The 25,969-nt window shown below is 55.5% G+C and overlaps 2 protein-coding genes across 2 annotated transcripts in view; one reads left to right on the top strand and one right to left on the bottom strand.

Annotated features, from left to right (window-relative positions):
* The window catches only part of FAM222A (family with sequence similarity 222 member A), a 26,592-nt gene extending 11,748 nt beyond the window's left edge, over positions 1–14,844 (top strand). The window contains exon 2 of the mRNA XM_022600341.2: positions 13,315–14,844. Within this exon, the coding sequence (XP_022456049.1) occupies positions 13,315–14,600 (1,286 nt within the window). The 3' untranslated portion in view covers positions 14,601–14,844. The remainder of the gene's footprint in view (positions 1–13,314) is intronic.
* TRPV4 (transient receptor potential cation channel subfamily V member 4) overlaps positions 14,506–25,969 on the bottom strand; it is a 33,037-nt gene continuing 21,573 nt past the window's right edge. Inside the window, exon 15 of the mRNA XM_030764334.2 lies at positions 14,506–25,969. Within this exon, the coding sequence (XP_030620194.1) occupies positions 25,812–25,969 (158 nt within the window). The 3' untranslated portion in view covers positions 14,506–25,811.

The following is a 25,969-nucleotide window of genomic DNA, read 5'->3' as shown; positions in this document are numbered from 1 at the left end:
GGACTGTAGGCGCACGGGCTTCAGTAGTTGTGGCACATGGGCTCAGTAGTTGGCACGTGGGCTCAGTAGTTGTGGCTTGCAGGCTGTAGAGCACAGGCTCAGTAGTTGTGGCGCACAGGCTTAGTTGCTCCGCGGCATGTGGGATCTTCCTTGAAGATCCAGGGCTTGAACCCGTTTCCCCTGCATTGGCAGGCGGATTCTTAACCACTGAGCCATCAGGGAAGCCCTCATATGATTTTCTATGTGCAAGATTATGTCATCTATGAAAAGAGATAGTTTTACCTCTTGCTTTTTATGTGAATGACTTTTATCTTTTTCTTGTCTAATCGCCCTGGTTAGAATCTTTAGTACAATGTTGAACAGAAGTGGCAATCTTATTCCTAATTTTTGAGGGAAAGCATTCGGTCTTTTACCATTAAACGTGACATAATCTGTGGATTTTTCCTAAATACTCTTTCTCAAGTTGAGGAAGTTCCCGTCTATCCTAGTTTGTTGAATGTTTTATCATGAAGGTACCTTAGGTTACATCAGATGCTTTTTTGCATCCACTGAGATGACCATGTGGTAGTTGTCCTTTATTCTATCTGTATGGTGTATTACATTAATTGAGTTTTGGATGTTAAGCCAACTTTGTATTCCTGGGATAAGTCCCACTTGGTCATGGTGTATAATGCTTTTTATATATTACTGGATTAAGTTTGCTAGTATTTTTTTGATTTTTGCATGTACAGTCATGGTATCCATGGGAGATCGGCTCCAAGACTCCCCCCCGCCCCCCGGCGATGGATACAAAAATCCACAGATGTTCAAATCTCTTATATTGATACATAAAATGGCATAGTATTTGCGTATAATCTATGCATATCCTTTTTTCTTTTTTTGGCCGCACCGCGTGGCCTGTGGGATTTTAGTTCCCCAACCAGGGACTGAACCCCGGTCCTTGGCAGTGAAAGCGTGGGGTTCTAACCACTGGACCACCAGGGAATTCCCCTGCATATACTTTAGATCATCTCTAGATTACTTATACCTAGTACAATGTAAATACTATGTAAATAGCTGTAAATATAATGTAAATGATATGTAGATAGTTGTAAATATGATGTAAATGCTATGAAAATAGTTGCTGGCGCACAGCAAATTCAAGTTTTGCTTTTTGGAATTTTTGGTCCTCGGTTGAATCCATGGATGCAGAACCTGTGGATACGGAGGACCGAGTACGTATTCATAAATGATATTAGTCTATAGTTATTTTGTGGTGTCTTTGTCTGGTTTTGACATTAGGGTAATACTGGTCTCACAGAATTAGTTTGCAAGTGTTCCCTCCTAGTCTCTTTTTTAGAAGAGTTTGTGGAATAATTGGCATTAATTCTTCTTTAAATGTTCTATAGAATTCAACAGTGAAGCCTTCTAGGCTTGGGCTTTTCTTTGTGGGTAAATGTTTTGATCACTAATTTAATATATTTATTTGTTATAGGTCTATTCAGATTTTCTATTTCTTCTTAAGTCAGTTTTGGTAGTTTGTGTCTATGTAGGAATTGTCCATTTTATCTAAGTTATGATACTATTACAATTTATTAAGGGACCTAAAATAAATTGATAAAAGAGGTAAATGACCTCTATGGAGAAAAATTTAAGTTTATATAATGACAGTTTTTAAAGACCAGAACAAACTTAGACATATGTCCTGTGCATGGACAGAGATTCAATATGGAAAAAATTCAATCCAATCCCTACATCCTGGCCATCCTGTGTATAACTTGAAAACCTGGTGTAGAAGTTGATAAGGAAAGAACAAAGGGCCAAGAATGGCCAAGGTGCTTTTGACAAAAAAGTATAAGGACCAGGGACTTCTCTGGTGGTCCAGTGGCTAAGAATCTGCCTTCCAATGCAGGGGACGATCCCTGGTCGGGCAACTAAGATCCCACATGCCGCCGGACAGCTAAGCCCACACACCACAACCACTGAGCCCACGTGCTGCAACGAAAGATCCCGTGTGCCGCAACTAAGACCCAACTCAGCCAAATAAATAATAATTTAAAAAAAAAAAGAAGTATAAGGGCCAGTACTGCCATGGCTTAAGGCTGAAACCATGGGACTAACAAAGGGAAAGAGGGGACCAGGGGATGGAGAAGAGCATCTAGAAATAGATCCACACACTACCAGCTCCATCTAGGATGAATTGGGTCTTGCAGATCACTGGGGATGAATATGCAGAGCTGGGACAACTGGTTATACATATGGAGTAAATGACATTGGAGCCTTACCCAACACCATACATCAACAGGAATTCTAGGCAGACCAAAAAAACATGGAAAACAGATAGCATTCTTTGAAGAAAGTGACAGAGAACATCATCCTCAGGAGAGGCAGGATTTGCAAACTGAGAGGGGAAAAAAAGCACAAGTGAAAAGACAGGTTGGACCACAATAAAATTTAAAACTCAGCAAAATACACCAAAAAAAAAAAGTCAAGATGAGCCCCCAAACTGAGAGAGGATGTCTTCAGCACTTAAAACGGACCCGTATGCAGAATAGAGAGCCAGGATGTGGTGGCACAAAGACAGCAACGGGGAGGGGTAGGGAGCCAGTGGTGGGTGGGAGGGGGTGAGACTAAGGATTGGAGACAGAGACTGGAGCGGGGAGGGAAGGGATGGGGGGTCAGACCAGCATGGATGTGGACGGAGACAGACAGGAGTAGGAAAATGGCCCAAAGGAGGGAGAGATGAGCCAGCAGTTCCAAAGGGCGAAGACAGCTGCCACGAAGACAGAGGGACAGGGACTTCCCTGGTGGTCCGGTGGTTAAGACTCCAAGCTTCCACAGCAGGGGGTGCAGGTTCAATCCCTGGTCGGGGAACTAAGATCCCACATGCATCATGGCCAATGCAGCAGGGTGAGACAGGAACACAGGCAAAGCCCAGGGCGGGGGATGGACATTGCTGGGTCCTGGGAGAGAGTGAGGGGTGGACTCCCAGAGACCGAGCCCAGTCAGGGAGAAGGTCAGGGAAACCGAGGTGCAGGAAAGTCAGACTGGGGAGGGACTGAAGTACTCCCAGACCTGCCTACGGGGAGGGAAACCTTGGCCGCCGCAGGGCTCCAGCTGGGGCTCCAGTGGGGAAGGAGGATGTAGACACGGGTACGTGTGCCTGCGAACACCTGCCAGTCTCTGCATGTACAGGATGTCCCTGAATATCTGGGCACACGTGGCTCACATGTGTGACCCTAGAGCATGTGTGTGAGCTTGGACATGTGTACACACACATGCTTAGAGAATGAGAGGACCCTTTGTGCGGTGCCCAATGACCACCACTATCTTGTACTGCCTGCTCTGGCACAGAAAGAGCTAGAAGGCAGGCAGCCAGCCTTCTCTGAGCACCACTATGTACCAGGCCTTCTGACACGCATCCTCTTGTTTAATCCTTACTCCGTCCCCTTAGGAGAAGTGGTGGCCAGGGAGCTGGGGCCACTCCCCTACCCCCAGCTGGTAGCTGGGGCACCTGGAGTGACACCAGGGCCTGACCTTCAAGGCCCTGGGGCTGCCACCGGGGCAGTGGACTGGAGGCAGGTCAGGGTGGCTGGCCGCCGCCCTTCCCCTCCCTGCCTCCCTCCCAGCAGAGGCCAGAGAACAGCTGCGTCTGCCCCGGCCCTACGTCTGCCCCGGCCCAGCGCCTTCCCCTGCCCCCCTCCGGGACAGCCTCATTAGGGATTCTGCTGGTGCCACCAGCTAATTAGTGTCACGTTAATTGAGCATTCAGAAGGCTGCCACCTCCAAGGGCAGAGTGTCGGCAGCAAAGGGGAATGCAGATACGGGCTGTTCCTCCCGGGGGGCTGGGGCCAGGCCCCAGGCCCAGGGACCCCTCCTGTCCTGGACACCCCACCCCAGCCCCGTTTCAACACAGATCATGTCCAGTTCCTGAGCCTTAGGGAGGAGGTGATAGGCAAAATCTGTGACAACATAAGAAGGAAAAAAACCTCACCAAACACCTGCTGTGCTCCGGTGCCCGGCACACCTTTCATTCTCCCACCCCTCCTCTAGGAAAGCTACAGTTATCAATAGCCCCATTTTACACTCAGAAAGTCTGAGGTCCACCAAGGGAACAACTTCGCCGGGGGCAGGGTTGGTGGGGACGTCCAGTGGCTCAGCAGGAAGCTGCACTCAGCCGCACAGGGACTGGCGTCTGGCTGGTAGGTGCCTGGGGGCACCTGGGGCTGCCACCGGGGCAGCACAGAGAAGCCCGGAGCGTGGGAGCAGGAATCCTGGGCTGGGGTCCTGCCCTGGCCACCCCTCCCACCTCCACCTACCCCCTGACGGGCAGGTACCACGTGCCTGCCCGTACAGAGTATCACGCTGACTTCGGCAACCCCTGATGCGCCCGCCCCTTCAGCCCCTTACAGACGAGAAACTGAGGCTCACGTCCAGCGGCTGCCCCAGGTCACCCCCAGCAAGTGGCTGAGCTGGGCATCAAAAGGCCATGGCCTGCCTCCAGTCGGAATCCGAGCTGCTCACCTCTCCCCAGTCTCACCCCTCCAGCTTCCGGAAGGCAGGGTGCCACCGAGGCCCACGCTCCTGTCTCCCTGTAGCAACATTAAATCCCACTCGAAGGGCTGCTTTTAATTGGCTTAATGTACTTGTTAATAACTGCGTCTACTTATCACACCTGTAAAAGGCCCATAACACTAACTTAACGACAGCGACGGCTCGCCTGCACCGCCAGCCAGCCAGGCAGTCTTTCACATTTCCCAACAAGGCTTTCACAGGGGCCATGGCAGGGAGGGGGGGCAGGGGGCAGGGGCAGCCCAGTTCATGGGGGGAGATTCGCTAGACCCCGCACCGTCATTCACGCAATGCTCCCGGGCACCTGCCACGGTTCCACACATTCTCTTAGGCATCAGGGTGCTGAGAAGGAGCAAGGCCTGCCCTCAAACAACTCCAAATCCAGCCCAGGAGACAAGCCAACAGCTACAGCAGGGGAGTGCTGGGGGGCAGGCAGGGAAGGCTGCCTGGATGGGGGCCGGGGGCCGTGTCTCAGCTGAGACCAGGGGGTGTAAGCAACACCTCTTCTTCATCCTCTCGGCACATAATTTAGGCACCTACCGCGTGCTGGGCACTGCATGGACAATTCCACCCCACCCCAGGTTCACCCTTCCAGATCAGGTACTGGAGGGGACCCAGAGATGGGGCACTTCTCCTCGGGGTGTGGGGCGGGGGAGACAGACGGACACAGACTAGACGAGCAGGGTGTCCAGGCCATCGGCATCAACCTGAGAGAACCGGTCCAGCCATGGTGTCCATGGTGCCCAGTGATTGAGAGCAGGGTCCCGGGGCACAGATGCCCGGGGCTCAAATCCTGGCTCACAAATTGTTTTTCTGCCACCAGAGGTCTCAAACTGGCAGCCCACGAGCCACAACCTGCGCACCAGGTGTGTGGTGTGTCCTGCTGGTGTCTGAACACTGTTTCAAAAGAGAACACCTCTGGGGACTTCCCTGGGGGTCCAGTGGTTAAGACTCTGTGCTTCTAATGCAGAGGGGCCGCCGGTTCAGTCCCCGGTCAGGGAAGTAAGATCCCACGTGCCGCGCGGCCAAAAAATATAAAACAAAAAACCAAAAGAGAACACCTCAGGGCAGGGCACGCCTTCCCCGCCCACCTCCGTCCTTGCCACCTGGGCTCTGGCTCCTTGGCAACCCATCTGTCTGCCAGCAGTCAGCAAACCACGCAGGGATTTGCGTCTGCAACCCTCACCGATGTCCTGTCCCTTGAATGCCTATCCTTCTCTTCTGGAACCCAGGGCCCACCTCCCAGGGCCTCCACGGGGCTGGCAGAGGGGCAAGGCCCGGGTGTTTGGGGCGATGCCGGACCCAGAGGTGGCACTCAACAGAGGGGGGCGGTCAGCATGTACAGGAGGCCCGGGGACACCGTGCAGGCATCCAGGGGCCTGTGGGGGGGCGCTGCAGAGGGAGGTCAAGGCCAGGTGGCCTGAATGCCACCCTGAGCAGCTAAGACTTCATGCAAATGGGGGGCTCACGGGAGGGTTTTACAGAGAACAGCAAGGCAGCTGGGGGCCTGGAGGCGGTGAAGGGGCTTCAGTGAATTCATCGCCAACAACCTTGGCACCCACTGAAGGCAGGCACCCTCTCCAGTGCTCACAAAAACTCTCGAACGTCAGCAACAGCAGTATCATCCCCATTTTACACAAGAGAAAACCGAGGCTCAGAGAGGGCAGCGGCCTGCCTAGGGCCACACAGCCAGTGTGTGGCAGAGCTGGGATTTGACCGTGATTCCTTCTCAAAAGGCTGCCGACCACCCTCTGTGCTCTGCCCAGGAGCAGACGCTGCCCTATGACATGGGGAGCCGGGGAGCCTCAGGCTGCTCAAGGCCAAGGGCAGTGGAGGATGCTTTGAAGCAGACATCAAAGGCAGCACCCTGGGAGGAATGGGAGCCTGTGCCTGTCCCCCACCCTAAAGCAATACTCAGGTGCAGCTGGCCACCGGCAATTACAGAAAAGCACAGAGAAGAAATAAAATATGCCTCCTTCCCAGGCCAGCCCCTGTTGGCATCCAGGGCTTTTTTCCTTCAAGTGTTGGTTCGAGAGGGAAGGAGGAAGACACAGCCCCCTTTGTGACCTCTTTCCACATCCCTGTACTGTACCCGCTTCCCGGCATCATCAGAGCCTTCCAACACCCTAAGCGTTAGTGCCCAGCGAGGTGTGTTTCTGCCAGGGGCCTCCTGGGTGCTCTGTCTCATAGGGACAGTCAGGCTGCTCCCGGGATGATTTCTTCCTGTTTCCCACCCAGTAGCCTTAGGGGTCCCATTAAAACCCACATCAGGTCATGTCCCTCCTCTGCTCCCAACCCTCCCCTGTGGCAAAGCCCAGGTCCTCTCAATGGCCCCAAGGCCCAGCCCATTTGCTCTGTGCGCCCCCTGCCTCTCCGGTCCATCTCCTATGACCTTCCCCCGCCGGTCCCGCTGCGCCTGGCGCACGCATCCACTCCCCTCAGCCTCTGCTGCTGGGACCACTCTCCCATCAGACGCCCACGCGGCTCACTCCCACACCGCACCTCCTTCCGCGGTCCTGAAGAGCTGCTTTATCAGAGAAGCCTCTGCGCTGACTGCCGTGTCCGAACGAGGCGCCCTTCCATCCCATCCCTCTCCGTCCCCCACGCCCCGCTGTCCCGATGACTACGGCTGCGTAACAAATCACCCCAAAGCTCAGCGGCCTCACACAGCTCTGTCGTATGCTCAGGACTATGGACAGGGCACCATGGGGTTGGTGTCTCTGCTCTGTGATGTCGCTGGGAACGGGGCTGGGGTAGGGGGCCTTGCGGGAAGACCCGGGCTGGGGCTGGAACCTTCCGAAGGCCTGCTCCCTCACACATCGGGTGGTGGGTGCCGGCTGTTGGCTGAAACACCCACACATGGCCTCTCCACGTGGCCTGGGCTTCCCAGAACATGATGGTGGGGATGGACATGACTCCGGGGATGGACCTCCTGAGAGACAGATCCACCTGGAGCTCCAGGAGGCAGCCATACGCCCTCAGGACTGAGCCATGATAGTCATCAGTGCCACTTAGTGATAGCCATGATAGTCACTCAGCGCCACTGAGCCATGACAGTCACCAGTCACCACGCGTTCTATTCAGTAGAATCGAGTCGCTTAGTTCATGTTTAAAGGAAAATTAGCCTCCGCTGTTTGTGGGAGGAACGCCAAAGAATTGTGGACATAAACTACGACACCTGCTCTCTCCTGGTTCGCGGGGCCTATCGCTGCCGGACGCATTACACGTTATTGTCTGTCTCCCCCGACTAGATGTCAACTCGGAGAGGGCGGGGACTTCGGTTTGCTTTGACCGCTGCTCGTCTCCAAGCCCAGGACAGTGCCTGCACGTGGGAGGGCTCAGAAGACACCCAGGGGATGCGGGCTTGGGGGGAGGCGTCTCTCCATGGGGCTGTCTCTGGCTTAGTTTCCCCCAAGTGTCGTGACTGGCGGTGAACAGGGGCTCCCAGGCTGGACGGGTCCTTCTAGCCACAGCCTCGTCATTCCTTCAACGCAACATTCCTGAGTTCCTACTCCATGTCCTGTGGGCAGTGGGGACAGCACTGAACAAGCCAGCTCAGGGAGTCCAGTCTGCTGGGGCAGCAGGACAAGCCCAGGGCAGTCAGAATCTGCCGTGGTGCCTGCAGCGATGCACCAGGCGCCGATGGAACCTTCGCTGGGGTGCCCTGGCCAACTCGGGGAACCAGGCAAGGTGGGCCCTGGGGCTCCCCAGGGGGCCCACAGGGCCATGGGTCCCCTCCTCTGCCCATTAACCCCGTGAGCGCTGCCCCCCATCCTTGCCACTGCATAGAAGCCTGCCGCAAACAGCTGGCTTGGCTGGTTCCTCCATGTGAGGCCTTTTTTGTGTCATGACATTTGCCAAAATGGGGCTGTGCAATTGCACTGAACACTGGTGGTGGTGCCCACCTCCGGGGGAGGGTCAGGAGCCTTCGCCCAGCGGGACTCGGGGGCCCAGCCTGGCCCGAGTGGCCAGAGGACCCCCCCGCCCAAGCCAGGGCTACTGTACGCTGGTGGACAAGGCTGGGGTTGAGGCCCCCGGGGTGGCTCAGCAGAAAGCCCTTCAGGAACAAGGGAGACAGTAGAGGCCGCAGATGCAAAGACTCACAGGGGTGCAGCAATCAAGCCAGGTTTGGAACAGGGTGACCCTGGTACACGCCCACCCAGAGACAAGCACGTGTCCAGGGGAGGCCTGCCGAGGGCCGCCAGCCGGCAGTCTCCGGGAGCCGAGGGCAGCCGTGAGAGCTGCCCGGCCGTGTGCCCTCTGATGGGTCACTTCCTGCCTCTCTGAGCCTCCGGACTGACTCTATAGTCCCTCCTCAGGACTGTCCGCCTCCTAATTCTAAGGAGGAAGAGGGGGAGCCTCCTGAGTCTCCTGGCTTCAGCTGGGGCCTGCCTTGGGGTGCAGGTGAGGGGATGATGACATGGAAGGCAAATCCCAGCTCAGCCCCTCCCCGGCTGTGTGTTCTCGGGAAGCTTCCATTTCCTTCTCTGTAAAATGGGGGCCTGGATTAGTTAGCTACTGCTGTGTAGCAAGTTGCTCCAGAACTTAGTAGCTTAAAGCATCAGTGATCACGCACCGTCTCTCACGGTTTCCGTGGGTCAGGAGCTCAGGAGCCACCTAGCCAGTGGCTCTGCTCCGTGTCTCTCGTGAGGCTGCAGGCGGATGTTGGCAGGGGCTGCAGTCCTCTGGAGGCTTGGCCAGGGCTGGAAGACCTGCCCCCGAGAAGGCGCACGTGACCCTCTATGGGGGCCTCCCCCTCGGCTGCTCCGGCATCCTTACAGGCGGCCGCTTCCCCAGAGCAAGTGATCCAAGAGGGGAGGAGGCCACAGAGCCTTCCACGACCCTGCCCTGGAAGTCACACTCCTTCACTTCCACGGTATCTTACAGGTCACACAGGTCAGCCCCATGTGGAGTGGAAGGGCGTGAATACCAGGAGGTGAGAAACACTGGGGTCGGGGACAGATCTTGGAGGCTGCCTGCCAAGTGCCACAACTTGTCTGCTTCCTTATCTGTAAAATGGGACCACCTCCCACCTCTCGGAGCTGTCAGGTGCTCCAAACAAGAGGCATGGAGAAAAGCTGTAGGCAGGGGGCCTCACATATACTAAGTGCTCACCAAAGGACGGCCTCTGTGTCACGGCACCACCGTCCGCTCCAACAAACTGGAGGGACCAACCCACCCTGGCTGAGCCCTGTTGACCAGCAGAGGGGCCAGATGGGCCCCTTCTTTCAATGAATGGAAACTAGTAACAGACATTGCTCTTTTTTTTTCTTCTTCTTAAGGTTTTAAGCACCTAATTTATTCCATCCATTAGATGGATTTTGTAGATTTAATCATTTTCACAGTTGGTGGCTCATTGGATACTCAAGATAAACTCCAAATGAAAGTATACGGGTGAGGACAAATGAGTTTTCACACCGCAATGGCAGAAACTTGCTTGGGAAGAGAGTTTAAGAGGAACAAAAATACATACAGATATGATTTTTTTCCCCCGGCAGCCGCTTTTGCTGACTATAGTAGGTTACCACAGTTAATTTCACCAGTTTTGTTCATCTGTAAAATTGCATAAAAGTGACATTTTTGTGCTCATTATAGCAACTGCTGATTTATGGCTGGTAAATGAAGAGCTGGTCCCTTTTTTGCGGGACTCTCCGAGCGGCGCTAAGTGCCCATGAAATTGCTTGTATAATGTAGTTTAAATCCAATCTCGGAGAAAGATTCCCCCATTGGCCAAAGTGACATTTCCATTCTCCACACTGAGTTTATTTTAGGTCACTTAGGAGTGGGGGCTGCCCCAGGCAGGGTCAGGATGGGGGGCCTGGGGTCAGCTCCACCCACCTGGCCCAGGTTAGGCCACACGGATGGAGGGGCACTGCCCCAGCCTCCTTGGGGTACTCGGTGCCGCCACCCTCTTCCCTCCCCACTGTCCTGCCCAGGTCAGACCACATCCCTGCGCCTCAGGGCAGAGAAGAACGGTCTTCCTAACCCAGGCCTGCCCTGCCCCTCACCTGCTTAGAACCTTCCACAGCTGCCGATGCCTTGGGCGAGGGCTCCCAGCACAGCAGTGCAGACACTAGGGGCCTGACAGGTCTTTGTGGTGGGGTCTTTGTCCTGTGCATCGCAGGGTGTTTAGCAGCCTCCCTGACCCGTACCCACCAGCTGCCGTAGAACCCTCTCTGCAAGCTATGACAGCCGAACTCGTCTGCGGATGTCAACAGTGTGCCCTGGGGACAGAACCATTGAGAACCGCTGCCCCACAGCGAAGAGCCCCTGCTCTGGCCCGACACCCTCCTGAGCTGCCTGTTGTGGTCTTTCCTCTCCTGCATGCCTGCTCTGGGCTTCTCCTTTTATTCTGGTTTATAGTTCCCACCGGGACAGGCTTCCTCACCTCTGGACCTTTGCCTGTGCAGTTTCTTCTGCTGGAATATGTTTCTCTCCTCCCTCCTCGCTCCTTTCGCCATTGCCTTTAGCAGGGATGCCCTTTCTTCCAGAAAGCTACCTCTGAAGCCCTGGGGGTGAGGCTCCCCCATCACGGCATGCATTTTGCTCAGACTGGCTCTAAGTCCACAAGGGAGTCGGGTGAGGCTCGGGAAGGAGGGGATGTGGTGGGAAGGCCTAAGGAAGGCGGTGGGGTCTGCACTGTGTCCTAGCCACAATGCCAGGCCCAGCCATGCACAAGCCCTACCCCTTCCTCTCCCAGGAAGACCCCTGTGCCAGGCAGGTGGAGGGGTCTTAACACACTTAGACCCGCTTCTGCTAACGCTCCACCGCACGACTCATGAAAGCCTCACAGCCCTCCTGGGAGGCAGTGTTGGCAGCGGTGTAACCCCATTTTAGATGAGGAAACTGAGGTTCAGAGTGGTGAACACCCCCCCCACACCCTCGCAGGAGTCACTGTTGGGTCCCAGGGGTGCCCACAGGGCCGAGAGGAAGGCAGTGCACCATGAGACCTTGTAGGGTCCTCCTCACCCAAGGGCCCAGCCAGGTCACGATCTCCCATCACCTACTGTTTGTCTCACCCCCTGCTCGGCCCCTTGGCACAGACATTCCTTGAGGCCGCCCTGCAGATCTGCCACAGTCCTTATCCCCATTCCACAGGTGGGAAAACTGAGGCTCGGCCAGGCCAACAACTTGCCCAGGGCCACACAGCCCTGCAACCAGACAGGACTCCACCTAGGCAGCCAGCTCCAAAGCCCAGGGTCTCTCCATCTGCCTCACGCAGGCCTCCTGCTCCACTCCCCGCGCCAGAGGGGGTCCTGAGCAGCACTGAGGAATGTCTTAGGACCAGGGAGGGGCTTTGGATGGGAGAAGGGGGTCTACCCACCGGCAACCCGCCTCCCCCACAGCAGGGCCCAGTTGTGCCCACTGACGGTGGGGACAGTCAGCCTGTCACACAGAGTACACCCTTCAGGGAGATTCCCGGCGGTCCAGTAGTTAGGACTCCACGCTTTCACTGCCAAGGGCCCGGGTTCAATCCCTGGTCAGGGAACTAAGATGTCACAAGCTGTGCGGCGTGGCCAAAAAAATAAACAAAGTACACCCTTCAGCTGCCGCGCTGACAGCTCACAAAAAAGGCAGTGGCCACCACACAGGTCTTGCAGGTGACAGGCAGACCTGGGGAGGGGAGGGGCAGCCAGCGGGGGCAAAACCCCTCCTTCCCGGCTGCCTGTTGGTTGAACGAGGGTCGGTGAGCACCAGGATGAAAGCCACCTGCGGCAACTTGCCCCGCGCCAGGCCACGTAGCAACTCACTGAGCCATCCATGGGCCATCATCACCCCATTCTACAGATGAGGCGCCGAGAGGACAAGTAAAGGGGCAGAATGAACACCCACCAGAGTGGTGGTATTGGGGTTGGCCAAAAAGTTCGTTCCGGTTTTCCCATAAGATGGCACGGGAAACCTGAACGAACTTTTTGGCCAACCTAATACAATGGACGACGGTACCAGGCAGGTGGAGTGGAGGGTTTAGAGCCCCCGTAACTCCCGTGCTGGGGGGGCCGGTGTGCGGGGAGCACAGCTGGCACAGTCTCTTCGGCAAGTTGTTGGGCATTTTCTCCTGAAGCTGAACATTCTCGTCTCTCCTTTGTCCCAGCAGTTCTGCTCCTGGGCCTATTCCCAGCAGGACTCACTGAATACGTGCCCCAGGGGCTGTCACACTATTTGTATCAGCTCCAAACCAGAAATGGCCCAAATGCCATCAGCAGTGGGAAGGATGAGTAAACTGTGATGTAGTCACACTCAAACATCACACGGCCATGAGAATGAACAGACCGCCACGCCCATGGCCGCCCGGACGAACCTCGAAACGTAACCTTAAGTGGCGGAGGCCCGACAGTGCAAACGAGCATGCACTGCAGGATCCCAGCTCACCTGTGCCAGGCCCAGGCACCACGAGTCCGCGCCGTTAGGAGCCAGGAGAGCCGTTCCCTTGGTGTGGGTACTGACTAGGAGGGGGCGCAGAGGGCCCTCTGGGGACTGGCACAGGCTTCTCCCTTGACCTAGGGTGTCACACGAGTGTGTTCTGTTTGTGAAAGTGCAGCCGGCTTGTGATGTATGCAGTTTCCTTTAACGTACTTTACACTTTGATCCGAAGCTTAACGATTTAGAAAGAATGAATGAAGGAGCAAGTGACTGGGTGGAAAAAGCGAGGGACGGGTGGCTGGCGAGTCGTTCCGGGGACAGTGGCGGGGTGCGGCCTCCGGGCCTCGCCGGGTCGCAGGGTCGGCTCTCACCTGTGCTTCCTCCCCTCCCGTGTCCCCACAGGCGAGACGGTGGCCAGCTCCATGCATTCCTCCCGCTACCCGAGCCCGGCCGAGCTGGACGCCTACGCCGAGAAGGTGGCCAACAGCCCGCTCTCCATCAAGATCTTCCCCAGCAACATCCGCGTGCCCCAGCACAAGCACCTCAGCCGCACCGTCAACGGCTACGACACCAGTGGCCAGCGCTACAGCCCCTACCCGCCGCATACGGCCGGCTACCAGGGCCTGCTCGCCGTCGTCAAGGCCGCCGTCTCCTCCTCCGGCGTGGCTGCGCCCCCCGGCCTCACCAAAAGCGTGCTCAAGAGCGCCGAGGGCAAGCGGACCAAGCTGTCGCCGGCCGCCGTGCAGGTGGGCATCGCGCCCTACCCGGCGCCCAGCACTCTGGGGTCCCTGGCCTACCCCAAGCCACCCGAGGCGCCCGCCCCACCACCCGGCCTGCCCGCGGCCGCGGCCACTGCCGCCTCCGTCATCCCCCTGCCCGGCCGCGGCCTGCCCCTGCCGCCTTCCAACCTGCCCTCCATCCACAGCATCCTCTACCAGCTCAACCAGCAGTGCCAGGCCCCAGGCGCTGCGCCCGCCGCCTGCCAGGCCGTGGCCGTTCCCCACCCCAGCCCAGCCAAGCACGGCCCGGTGCCCAGCTTCCCCAGCCTGGCCTACCCGGCCACTGCCGGCCCACCCGACTGCCGGAAGGGCGCCGAGCTGGGCCAGGGAAGCACGCCGGCCTTGACGTTGGCTGGGGCCACCAAGCCCACAGGGTACGCAGACGGAGGCCTGGATTACCTGCTGTGGCCGCAGAAGCCGCCGCCGCCGCCCCCGCCCCAGCCGCTGCGGGCCTACAGCGGCGGCACGGTGGCCAGCAAGTCCCCCGAGGCCTGTGGGGGGCGGGTATACGAGCGGGCCGGCGGGTCGCCCGTCAACTGCGGCGTGGGGCTGCCCACCAGCTTCACCGTGGGCCAGTACTTCGCTGCCCCCTGGAACAGCGTGCTGGTGACCCCCACCAGCGACTGCTACAATCCGGCAGCCGCGGCAGTGGCCGTGACCGAGCTGGGGCCGGGGATGGCCCGGGAGCTGGCAGGGCCCCCGGCGGAGACCCTCTCAGGCCTGCCCAGCAAGAGCGTGTGCAACACGGCCGTGCTGAGCAGCAGCCTGCAGTCACTGGAGTATCTCATCAACGACATCCGGCCCCCGTGCATCAAGGAACAGATGCTGGGCAAGGGCTACGAGACGGTGGCTGTGCCCCGGCTGCTCGACCACCAGCACGCCCACATCCGCTTGCCCGTCTACAGATAAGGCCTGCCTGGCAGATGCACAGACGGACAGGGCGCCCAGGGGGGAGGCAGGCCGCAGAACAGGGTGGGCAGCACGCGGGGCGGGGGTGCCAGCCCCGCGCTGTGTCCGAGTGCCCATTTATACCCACAGGGAAGCCAGGCCGGCTGCTGCCGGCTGCTGCTGACACGGAGTGGCAAGGTGACCTCACTCGCCAAGGCCCCTCCCCACCATCAGCTGCCCCAGGACACGCGGAGGGCCGGGGGGGTGGGGGGGCAGCTGCCGACATCCACACCTTCCTCCATCCAAGCTGGCAGAGGCAGGGAGAGAGAAACCACTTAAACCAGAAGTGGTTCTTTCCGGCTCTCCGGGAGAGGGGGTCAGACCACAGTGATGCAGAAGGAAATGTTAGGGTCTAGAGTCGGGGTGGGATCAGAGCGGCCCCCAGGGCTTAGACAGCTCCTCCCTCCATGAGCTCCCCAGTCTCCTGGAAAAAGAGCAGAGGGGGCCTAGAGGAAGTCATCGAGCCCACAGCGCCCTCACTGCCCTCTCCAGGCGAAGATCACTCGAATACAGGCTCCGGGGACTACAGGTCCCCCTGCTCCTCCTCTTCTAGACTCTCTTCCCCTCCCCACCATTCCTTCCCAACACAGAATCCCATCTCCATTCTCCAAACCCTGGACTACCACCTTCTCCCTTCCCTTCAGTACATCTTACAGGGCTTCTGGGCACGGTTGTGCAGGCTGTGTACTGCACAAGGCAACTCATCTGAGGAGACACCATTTGCATCCTAGACTTGTATATTTATTACAGCAATTTTCTGAATCTTGAGGAAGGGGCACCATTCACCCATGTGCACAAAGGCGCTATAGGGGCTAACAATGTCAGAGGGACCAGACCCCGCCTCCTTCAGGGGTTCTCCTAGGAGCCAGTTCCGGGGGCAACCTGCTGGTTTTAATTGGGAGATCCAATCCAACTCTTTTCCTGCAAGCCACCCTCCAAGGCCTGCCCCACACCATTCCGGGGGATAAGGCAGGCAGGGGGTCCCCCCATTAAGTCTCCAAGGCCCGATTTCCCCAAGTCCTGGCCCCTCTGGCACTCCAGAAGCGGTACTGTATCTCTCTCCAAGGCCTGTTCAAGCACTAAGTGCATTTACAAATCTCTGAGAATGTTTTTTTTTTATACTAAAATTGACCATTATATTCTACTGTGAGAAGTGCGGTCTGCACTATATTGTTTTAAAAACGAAGAGAAAGAAAAAAAAAAAAGGAAAACACAGATGGTGTCTCAGCTGTGGGATGTTTTGCAGCTCTTGTTTTTGTTCGTTCTTCCTTCCTCCCCTTAGGAGTAAAACGGGCTGTCTCCTCCCCTGCTGACTGGGCTTGGAGCCCTCGGAAGCAGGCCAGGAGCCTCCTGGCCCCTCCTCTGCTGGGCCACTTCGTATGCAATGTTTCATTTACTTCTCCAGCTCTTTCGAAGTGGACACTGTCATTTACCCTGTTTACGTGTCAGCCACTCAGTTGGGTCAGTGATCGGTCCTAGAGCAGCCAAGACAGAACTGAGCCCGGGCCGCTCTGGCTCATTCCCTGAGGGGTACAGAGGTGGTCTGGGGCTGGTGTTCCCCTGCATCACTAAATTCCTTCCCAGCTCTTCCTCTGTGCCTGGCACCATCCCTGCTTCCCTGGAGGCAGAGTGGCTGGGGACAGGCCAAAGTGGCTGAGCAGTGGCCATCTCCCTGGCCAGCCCCAGCACACACCCACCCCGTGCCCTGGTGCCTGGGGATGTCCAGGAGACCATCCCTGCTCCAGGATGCTCAGCATTTATCAGGCACTTACTGTGTGCTGGCCATTTTCCTATACACGGCAGCTCTTTGGAGCCTCACCACTGCTTGCAAGGTAGCGGGTGTTCTAGAGGAAGAAGTGGCTCAGAGATGTGAAGCGACCTGCCTGAGGTCACACAGCAAGTCTGTGGAAAGTTGTAGTTCAAGCAGCAAAGCACAGACTCTTCCTCACGTCCTGTCCCCACCTTCTCCCCTGGCTTGTTGGCCCAATGTCTGAACAGGGGGAGTCCCCAGTCTGATTCAGGCCTCCGCTCTCATGCATGGAGCCCTGTCTGGATGCCTGGCATGGTAGGTTCAGGGCAGAAGAGGGACAGAGGGGACACCCTGGATGTGACCTTGCAGTGCAGACACCCACCTCCCTAAGGCCAGACCCCTGAGCCTGGCAGCACACAGAGACTCTGAGAGGAAGAGGCTGTGTCCAGGGCGGGACCCGAGCCCATCTGAGCTGGGTCAATGAACCAAACACACCACCCAGGCCCTGGAGAGCAGGAGCAGGGGTCCTGCTGGGTGACAAGCTAGGGAAGTCAGCGCTGCGTGAAAGGCCCCTGGGAGTTATCACAAATAGGATGTAAACGGCAGCTGACACAGTGCTTTTCTGACCACACGTACTTGAGTCTCATGACAGCCTTCTCGGGTATATAATAAAAGCATCCCCACTTTACAGAGGAGGACGCAGAGAATCTGAGAAACGGCCACAAGGATGGTAAGAGGGAGCCAGATTCCGGCATCAAGCCCCACACGCTGGGCCAGGCTGCCTCGACGCTCCACCCTCATCCATCACTCAAGTACGCCTGGGGGCATCGCAGCACCCAGGGCATCCCAGCCCCTGGAGTGAGCTAGCCTGGGTGCAAATCCTACCAATGGTACTTTGAGTGACCCGGAACAGGTCCATCCCCAAAGGGGGCAGCGCCAGAACCAGAGATGGGATTCAAGGAGACCACAGCACAGTGTGGGTACTTGGGAGAGGGACAGAGCAGCAGGGTCTACAGCCAGGTTTATGGCTGCTTGGCAGCCTGTGGCTCAGCTGTTCTAAGGGGCTACCAGCACCAATTCTAGGTAGCCCAGGCCCCCACGTCCTGGGCCCACCACCAGGCCCGCCCACACTGGGGCATCAGGAGAGAGGACAGAGATGGGAGCCACCCTCCAGGCCAGGTCCCTCACACCGGGGGGTGAGGACCCGCCCCCTATCCTGGGAAGAATCTTACCCTCTGCAGGGTGGGTCTGCAAGCAGGGCAGGTGCAGGCACGGAGCACAGCCAGTCGGGGCATGGCCCCAGGACCCAGCTGGGGTTCTAGCTCTGTCCTAGCACTGGCTCCCTGGGTGCCTTGGACAGGTTTCTCCTCCCTGGGAGCTGAGCTAGCTGATCTCAAAGGGCCCTCCAGCCTCGTCATTCTGGTGTGAGGCACTCCTGCCCTTTATACCACATTGGAGGAGCAGCGCAGGTGATAACGATGTTATCATTACTACAATTACAGACAGCCCAGTTGCTGTAGGCAGATTGGCTACCAGGCTCAGCACTAAATGGTATTTAGGCCTCACAACTGTTCAGGTGCACGTGATATGGGCCCAGAGAAGAGCAATCACTTTGCCTGAAGTCACACAGCTGAGGATGGAGATCAGAGAAGCAGCTCGGGTAGAACACCAGCCCTGATTCAGAGTCTAAGCTCTTAACTGCTGTGCTGTGCAGGGACGAGAACTACCACCGACCCCCAACTATGGCCTGCTTGGCTCCAGAACGCAGGTCCGGCCTCAGTTGCCACACCCCGCGCCGCTGGGACTTCATGTTGGGTGAACGAGGGAGAGGGGAGCCGCTGCCAGCCGATCCAGCCCCCTCCCCCCACCCGAGGTGCAAGCCTGTCTCTTCATAAGGACGCTAGGAGCCTCTTCTTCTCCCTGTAGCTGTCTTGGGTTCACCCCAGTTAGAGCTGAGCTGTCCAATACGGTAACCACGTGTGGCTGGCCCAGAACCGAATCTATTACTACCACTTCAGGTCATAACAGCAATTAGAACATCACCCCATCTTCCAGAGGCATCAGACTGGAGGGAGGGCTTCGACAAACATTTGAGTGGAGGGAATCCACGTGGGGAACACTCACCTTTTCAGGGTGGCTCCGTGTTTTCCTGACTCATCCCAGCCTTTAGATCCCGCTCCCATTTCGAGCCCTGCCTTGCCTCCAAGCAGCGAATTCGAACCCGCACCGCTCAGCTCTGAGCTGCATCTGAGACTCCACGTGCGCCTGGGTTTCCCCCTGCGCTGTATTGCGCTTGCGCGTCCCGGGTGCTCTTAAAGGGCCCACACGGCTGCCACAGGACCCCCTTCGCTGGCCATTGGAAGGGGGCCCAGCCAGGGGGGCGGGCAAACCCGGTGGACAAAAGGTTTTTTGTTTAAATCATCACCATCACCAGCTCACTAAAGAGTGGCAGGAGGAGGGGAGGAGTCAGGAAAAACTGGCCTCAGTGTCCTCATAGACTCCATGTGTGACCCTGGGTGACTTGTATGGCCTCTCTGAGCCTTGGTTCCAGTTCTCTGAGCCTCTATCAAAGGGAGTGGAGGCATTTGAAGGACTGGGATGGCATCAGGTGATGTGTGATCAGGATGACAGGGCAAATTAGTCCTGTGAGTGGGACCCACCCCCAGAGCAGTGGGGCCCAAAGGTTCCAGTCCTGAGGCTACCGCCCACCAGCATGTGGCCTTTGGCAAGTGACTGCCCCTCTTTGAGCCACCTATGTCTCAAATATAAAGTGAAACTAATATTACAATGCACGTACCATGTGGTGTTGAACAGAGGAGACAGGTAGTCAGATCTACTAGGCAGCCCAGATCCTGTTCTGTAGATGTATTATTTCTGTGTTCACCTAGTCTGGCTGATTTTCACCTTGGAAAGTGGGTTTCTAGGTTAAAAGAGTTTGAGAAATAGATGCCTATGTCCCCCTCCCCCCACCACCTTGGAGATGCACAAATCACATTAGCATATTAAAGGCTCTGAAAAGTCCTGCAGGCAAGATACCCTTCCAGCTTTAACCCAGCATTTCCCTAACTTTTTCCGATCACCTAAGTTTTTGTTCCTATCTGTTAGCATCCCAAGGAACAAATGGGACTTAAGGAAATACTGAGTCCTTACTCTTGTGTTGCAATTGGGGAAACTAAGTCCTTTCTCCTCACTGGGCCTCAGTTTCCCCAACTGCAACACAAAGACTCCTAATGAGTTTGCTGCAGAGCCAGAACTGGAATCCAACCCTGACCTGAGTCGTTGGGCCTCACGTCCTAATTGGCCTTTGTCCACTGTGTAGAGCTAGGCCCCAAAGAAGGGAAAGACCACCAGGGAGAGAAAGGAAGCCCTCACTTGAGAACTGGGGATGATCCTCCATTTTGAAAATGAAAAAAGGTTCAGAGAAGGGAGGCAACTTGCCTGAGAGCACACAGCAGCTAGGTCCTAGACTTTCCAGAGGCAGATATAGACTCCTTTTTCTCCTTGTGGGAGTGGCAGTGGCAGGGTTTCCTCAGTCTTGTAACGTCAGCCTCACTTAATGGGGAGCTCACTCTAGGGGCTCCCGACCACGTCCCCAGGTTCCAAGTTTCCCTAAGGCCTCCTCCGAGGAGACTCCCGGGTGTGACTACAGCAGCCCCTGGTGGCCAATCTCCACGACCAGCCGCCCCACCCTGTAGTGGCCAAAGGCAGATCTGTGGGATCCAGTGGGTATATCCCAAACTGAGGGGGGGAGTCTCTGATGACGCTGAGAAGACTCTGAGCTGGGATATGGGGATCTGGGTTTGAGTCCCATCTCCACCCAACCTGTCCCATCTTCACCTGTTAGAAGCCATCACAGCCTGTTGCTATAGAAAAACAGAATGTCCCCGTGCTGTGGAAAGGCCAAATCGCTAAAAAAAAAAAAAAAGAAAAGAAAAGAAAAAAAATCCTGCCACCCCCCAGCAGGGGTCTCCTTCTAAGCCAGAGGATTCAAATCCTGAGCCCACCACATCCAGCCTGTGTGTGCTTCAGCAAATGCCTTTACTTCACTGGGTCTCACTTTCTTCACCTGCAAAATAGGCAGAAAAATTTGTTCTTGTATCTTCATGATTTGGGCAGGGTAATAGGAAATCCTGACTCATGGGTATAAATGAGGAAAAAACATTGATTATCTCAAACAATCATAAGAAACCCTATGGTAGGGTAGCTCCAGGGTTCGTTAACTCAATAGCACAATGGTGTCATCAAGGACCCATGTCCTTTGCACCTGTCTGTTCCACCAAGCCCTTTCATGGTCACAAAATGGCTGCTGCAGTTCTGGGCATCACATCCAGACCTGACAGTGCCCAGCAAAAGAGAAGACAGTGTTTTTTATATTTCTCTTTTTCCCCCCAGAATTCTTCCTCCTTTGGCAGACTTTCCCTTCTGTCTCACGGTCCAGAACTGGTTCACATGGCTATTCCTATACCAATACCTAGTAAGGGAGATAGAGTCACAGTGGTTGGCCCGGCAAAAGCCCATGACTGTAGAGCAGAGTGGAGAACTCTGAACAAAATGAGGTGCTGTGAATAAGGAAGAGAGTCATGACTTTTGGAGAGGCATCCACACCAGTCCATGAGGTCCCACACATGGTTCCTGAAATATGAATGCCAAGCACTGAGCACAGCGCCTAACACATGGCAGGTGCCTTATGTGTGTTCATTTGTTCTCTCCTTTTTGTGCTTCCCTCCAAAAACACAAGACTCCCAGCCTGGCCTCTCCTGACCCAGCCTCCTGCCCTCCATCCCTCGGGCTGGGGTCTCCACTGCCCAATGCCCCTTCTACCCTGTCCTCTGGTTCCATCACCACCACCTCCTTTTGTTTCTGTCTCAAAAGCTTGGGATGAACAAGGATCTCCCCATTGTCCCCCATGACTTCAGATTCCTAAAAAATAAAAGACGGGATGTGCTCGATTCTCATGCAAATGCTTTTGCCAGGGAGTCAAAAATTAATAACAGTATAAACAGAGGCATGGAGTATTTAACCACCCCGTCCAAGCAACCAGAGTGATCAGAATACACCGTTATCCGGGCAAGGTGTGGAGACTGACTGCCAACTACATTATTACATTCGGAAATGTCAGAAGCGTGCGAACGCCGGGAGGAGGTGAACAGTATGGTTGAAAATGACTTTTGATTAAAAAAAAAAATCCCCAGCATTCATCTAAAACAATAATAACAGCCAATAATAACAGTGCATGTAATAATGAACTATTCACAGGCATAAGAGGTAATTGTTCAATTAAGATCCAAGAGTTTCTGAGACTGTCTTTTCTGATGGGGTCCCATTGTTTTTGACTCTGGTAGCACTAATTATTTCCCAGTAGCGCTTTAAAGTTGGGATGAAAAAAACCCTGCTGTCACACATGACATACAAGTGCTTTAACATTATTAAATACACATACACGCACATAATAAGAAATCCTTGTTGGAATAAAGTTAAGCGTATGTTCAAACTGACAGTCTCCAGGGTTCAGCGGAAGTGGCAGGCAACAGCCAGGGTCTTACCCCACTGCAGAAGCCATCTGGCCTCACCACCTCTCACCCCTCAGGGGTCAGAGTGTTTTCTCTCCAGGATGGGGTCTGAGGGCAGAATGCCTGGGTTCAAATCCCACCTCCACCACTTACCAGCCAGCTGCCCTGGGCAAGTGTCTTCCCCTCTCTGAGCCTCCATTTCCCCATCTATAACATGGAGTGCAGTGGACATTCAGTTTTTTGGGTTTTGTTTTTTGTTTCTTTTTGGCCTCACCAGATTCTAGTTACTCTTTCTTCTATTGTCCGTATTCATTAGCTATTGCCACAAAATTGATGCCTGCACTTGAAAAAAATCACAAAACTCAATGACATACAAAAAAAATGTTTTTGGTCCCGCATCTGTGGGGTCCCTCCGATCTCTGCGAGGCTTGCCTGGGATGACATAGCTCTATTCCACGTTCTCTCACCCTACTCCCGGGTGCTGGCGCCGGCACGTCTGCTAACGTCCCACTGGTTAAAACAAGTCACATGGTTAAGCCCAGGGATGCAAACTTATGCTTTGCCCACAGTCGAAAGACAAAGTTGTACTGCAAAGGAATGGCTAAAGGGAAGAGTCAGGGCCACTGAAGCAGTCTAGCACAGGTAGCAACACTCCAACTTTCCTCGGGAACTTCCCCTCCCCACGCTCAGTCCCTGTAGTCCGGGAGAAGTTAACATCACCCCTGGTTCTAGCTCTACCTTTCAGAGATTCTGATCCTCAGGTTTTTCTCCATTAAAGAGAGATTAGTGAGCGTCAGGAAGGTCATCAAAAGCCCAGAAACATCAAACTGAGACCATGTCCTAATCAGGAGGGACGTTTTCCTCTAAGTGATTCTATGTCTAATGTGTCCCCTGAAAATATTTTGACATACCACCAGTACATGCCCTATATTTTGAAGGACATTGGGAAAGGTCATCTTTCAGATCTTACAGGAACAAACAAAATCTCAATGGCCTGAAAATATTTTAAGTTCCCCCTAAACAGCTTTTGAGTTATAGAATATCAACACCCAAACCACCAAATATTTAGAAAATCACAGTTGAAAAAGTTACTATGTATTTAGCTGAAAATGTTCTCAGAGGAAAATTCATAGCCTACAATTCTTTCGTTATTTTTTAAAAAATGAATGAATTAAACATTCACCTCACTAATTTATGGAGTCTCTTTGAGTTGAGAGGGTGTTTTGATCTTGTGGGCCAGCCCATCACAAAACCCCCTAGAGAAATGACCTCTTTATAGCCCCAGAGTAAGTCATAGCCGTTTTCCATGACAATGTTGCCCAGATCGGGTAGAGGGTGGGCATCTGGGAGAAGGCTTGTCGCAGATGTTACTGGCTGCCTAGGCAACATTGGTTTCCCCATCCTCCTTTCCCACAGAACCGAGACCTGGCTGGGGAAACTACCTTTTTCCATATTGTCTTCTGCTTCTTTGAGACAACTGCTGCTTCCAGCCTGCTGATTGGCTGAAGCATGGGACACATGACGCAATTCTGGCCAATAATACAAGAGGGGAGGTTGGCTGGGGGACTTCAGGGAAAGGTTTCCTCCCTCATAAAAAGAGACACAGGAAGAACTATTTCTCCTTCTTCCTCTGGATGCTGCCGAATCTGGATGTGATTCCTGAAACAGTGGCGCCATCTTGTTTCTTTGATGGAGGCCTGTGTGAGGAAAAAGCCAGCACATCTGGTGGGTAGTGCCTAGCACAGTGCCTGATAAATGTTTGAAGGGCTAAATGAGCTGGCAGAACCCTTAATGAGTCACAGAGACTTACTGCCCTCCCTAACTTGGGACTTCCTGCCGAGACAATAAATATTCTTTTCTTCAAGCCAGTGTAAGTTTTCTGACTTGCTGCCCCAAACACATAACTGTTGGAACACCACAACCACAATCCTCTCTTCTTTGAAAGGCCCAGGGAATCATCTGACCTTCACAAAAGCTGTGCCCCATTTTACAGTTGAGGACACTGAGAATCAGAGTTTAGGCCCTACCCACGGTTACCCAGAAGGCTTGGCTCAGCCAGGGAGGGCATCCCAGCCCCCAGCACAGGATTGGCTCAGGCATGACATGTGACCCGAGTCCGTCCAATCAGAATGGCTCTTGGGACCTCCATTGAGAATGGTGGAATGAGGAAGCAAGTAGCCCTGGGAGAAGCTGGGTCATCCCTGGATCACGAGGACAGCCCATCAGCCCCTGGAAGCCCATCAGCCCCTGCCTATCAGCAACATAGAGGGAGATGGAAAGAATGCGTCTGTGGGAAGGTTGGCGCCCCTCAGCCACCCTCAGCGGTAATACAATGAGTCTCCCCTTCATCCTCATATAGCTGAACAGACTATATGCCATCCTTCTGACCGACGGGGACATGGAGGCCCAGAGTAAAGGGACCCATTGCCACAGTTTGGGCAGAGGGTGTGAACTCGGGTCTCAGACCCCACACCCTGTGCGTCTCCCACTGCAGCTGCCCTTGGCCAGGTCCTCAGAGACCCAAGCTCTTCTCAACTGAAGCTTCAGAGAGGAAGTAAGGCCTAGTCCAAGCCGGGACCAGGAACCTGGGAGGTCGGAGGGAAACCAGCTGACTGCAGATCCCTCCACTTCAAGGTGGAGCAGCAGGATGGGGTATTTTGGGGGCCTCTCCTCATGCCCAGAGGCTTGGAGCTGCCCTGGGGGCTTGATCAGCAGCGGGGTGGGACCCTGGGAAGAATGGCTGCCCTCAGAAGGGAAGCAGGTCGGCCTTCAGCTCCAGCTCACATTCACAGCCCCGATGGCACGCGGTTCCATCCACAAGCACTCTCACGGCTCCGGTCACCACCGCTGTCTTACTAAGGCCTCTGTCATTCTCAGCATCGCCCCACTGCCGACACCGGATGGCTCACCCGTCTCTGTGCCTGTCAACTCCGCCTCTGCTCTGCCCTCTCCCAGCAGCCTTCCCACCCACCAGCACATCACTGTCCCCCACCAGCATCACTATCCCACGATGAGCTTTACGATCTCCCCACTAGCATTACTCTCCCCCATCAGTGTCATTACGCGCTCCCAGCATTTCGACAGATTTACGATCTCCCCCCAGCATCACTATCCCTCCGCCAGCACTCCTCCTCTCCTCACTCCCTTTGTCTCTACCTTCCCATCACACTCCACTCTCACCTCCATCTCTCAGGCCACCACCCCCCATCCAGCCCCCACCAACCATCACCCTAAACATCACCTTGGTCGTTACTACTAACCCTCGTTCTGTTCTCATCCCCACCGCCCCATCCCCCCAACACAGGCATCTCTTAGCTTGTCCATCTCTGTGCTGTCATACCCGTGCCTATTACCATCTTCCCCACCGTCTCCACCACCAGTGAACATTTATTGAGCACCAACAATCCCCTACAGAACACACGGAAGGCGCAGCCCCACCCCGAGTGCCCGGCCCTTCAGCAAAGCCACCCCACTTCAGCCCAGGGTGGCCTGTGCGGCCACAGCGTGGGGCGGGGCCGGGGGCTTAGCCGGCGGCAGTGCACCTGGGACGGGGGCCTGAGGCCTCTGCCAGGCTCCAGTTGGGGGTGGAGGTTGTGCCACTTTCCTGAGAACAGAGCAAATAAATAAATGGAGAGGCCAGGGTCTGAGCCCTGGTGGGCGGAGAGACTGGTGTTGCTTATGTGACTCCATGGGAGTGAGACAGGCGGCCAGGAGCCTCGTGCCCGGGTGGGGAGGTGGGGCTGGAGGCAGGAGCCTGGGGACCAGAGGGTCCTGGGGCCTCCCTGGCATCTCCACCTGGCCCTCACCTCTGGGGGTCGAACAAGGGTGCAGGGGACACCCCAGGAGGCGCCGCTGAAATGCGGGTGGACTAGAAATGGGCGGTGGAGGGGACCCTACTCCTGCCTGCAGCCCCTAGAGGGGGGCGTCGTCAGTCCTCCACCTGGGGGGATAACTCTGCTGGTGGCCGTCACAGCTGGGGTTCCCCACGTTGTCCAGAGGCACCACCACCTCGTCCGGGTTCGAGTTCTTGTTCAGCTCCACCACGCGGGGCACCACCGAGGACCAGCGAT

This window comes from Delphinapterus leucas, chromosome 14, assembly GCF_059928025.1.
Source record: "Delphinapterus leucas isolate spDelLeu-1000000601 "Yukka" chromosome 14, BTC_Dleu_Yukka2, whole genome shotgun sequence".
NCBI lineage: Eukaryota > Metazoa > Chordata > Mammalia > Artiodactyla > Monodontidae > Delphinapterus > Delphinapterus leucas.
Note: the sequence above shows the minus strand (reverse complement) of the source record. Positions and strands in the feature narration are given on the sequence as shown.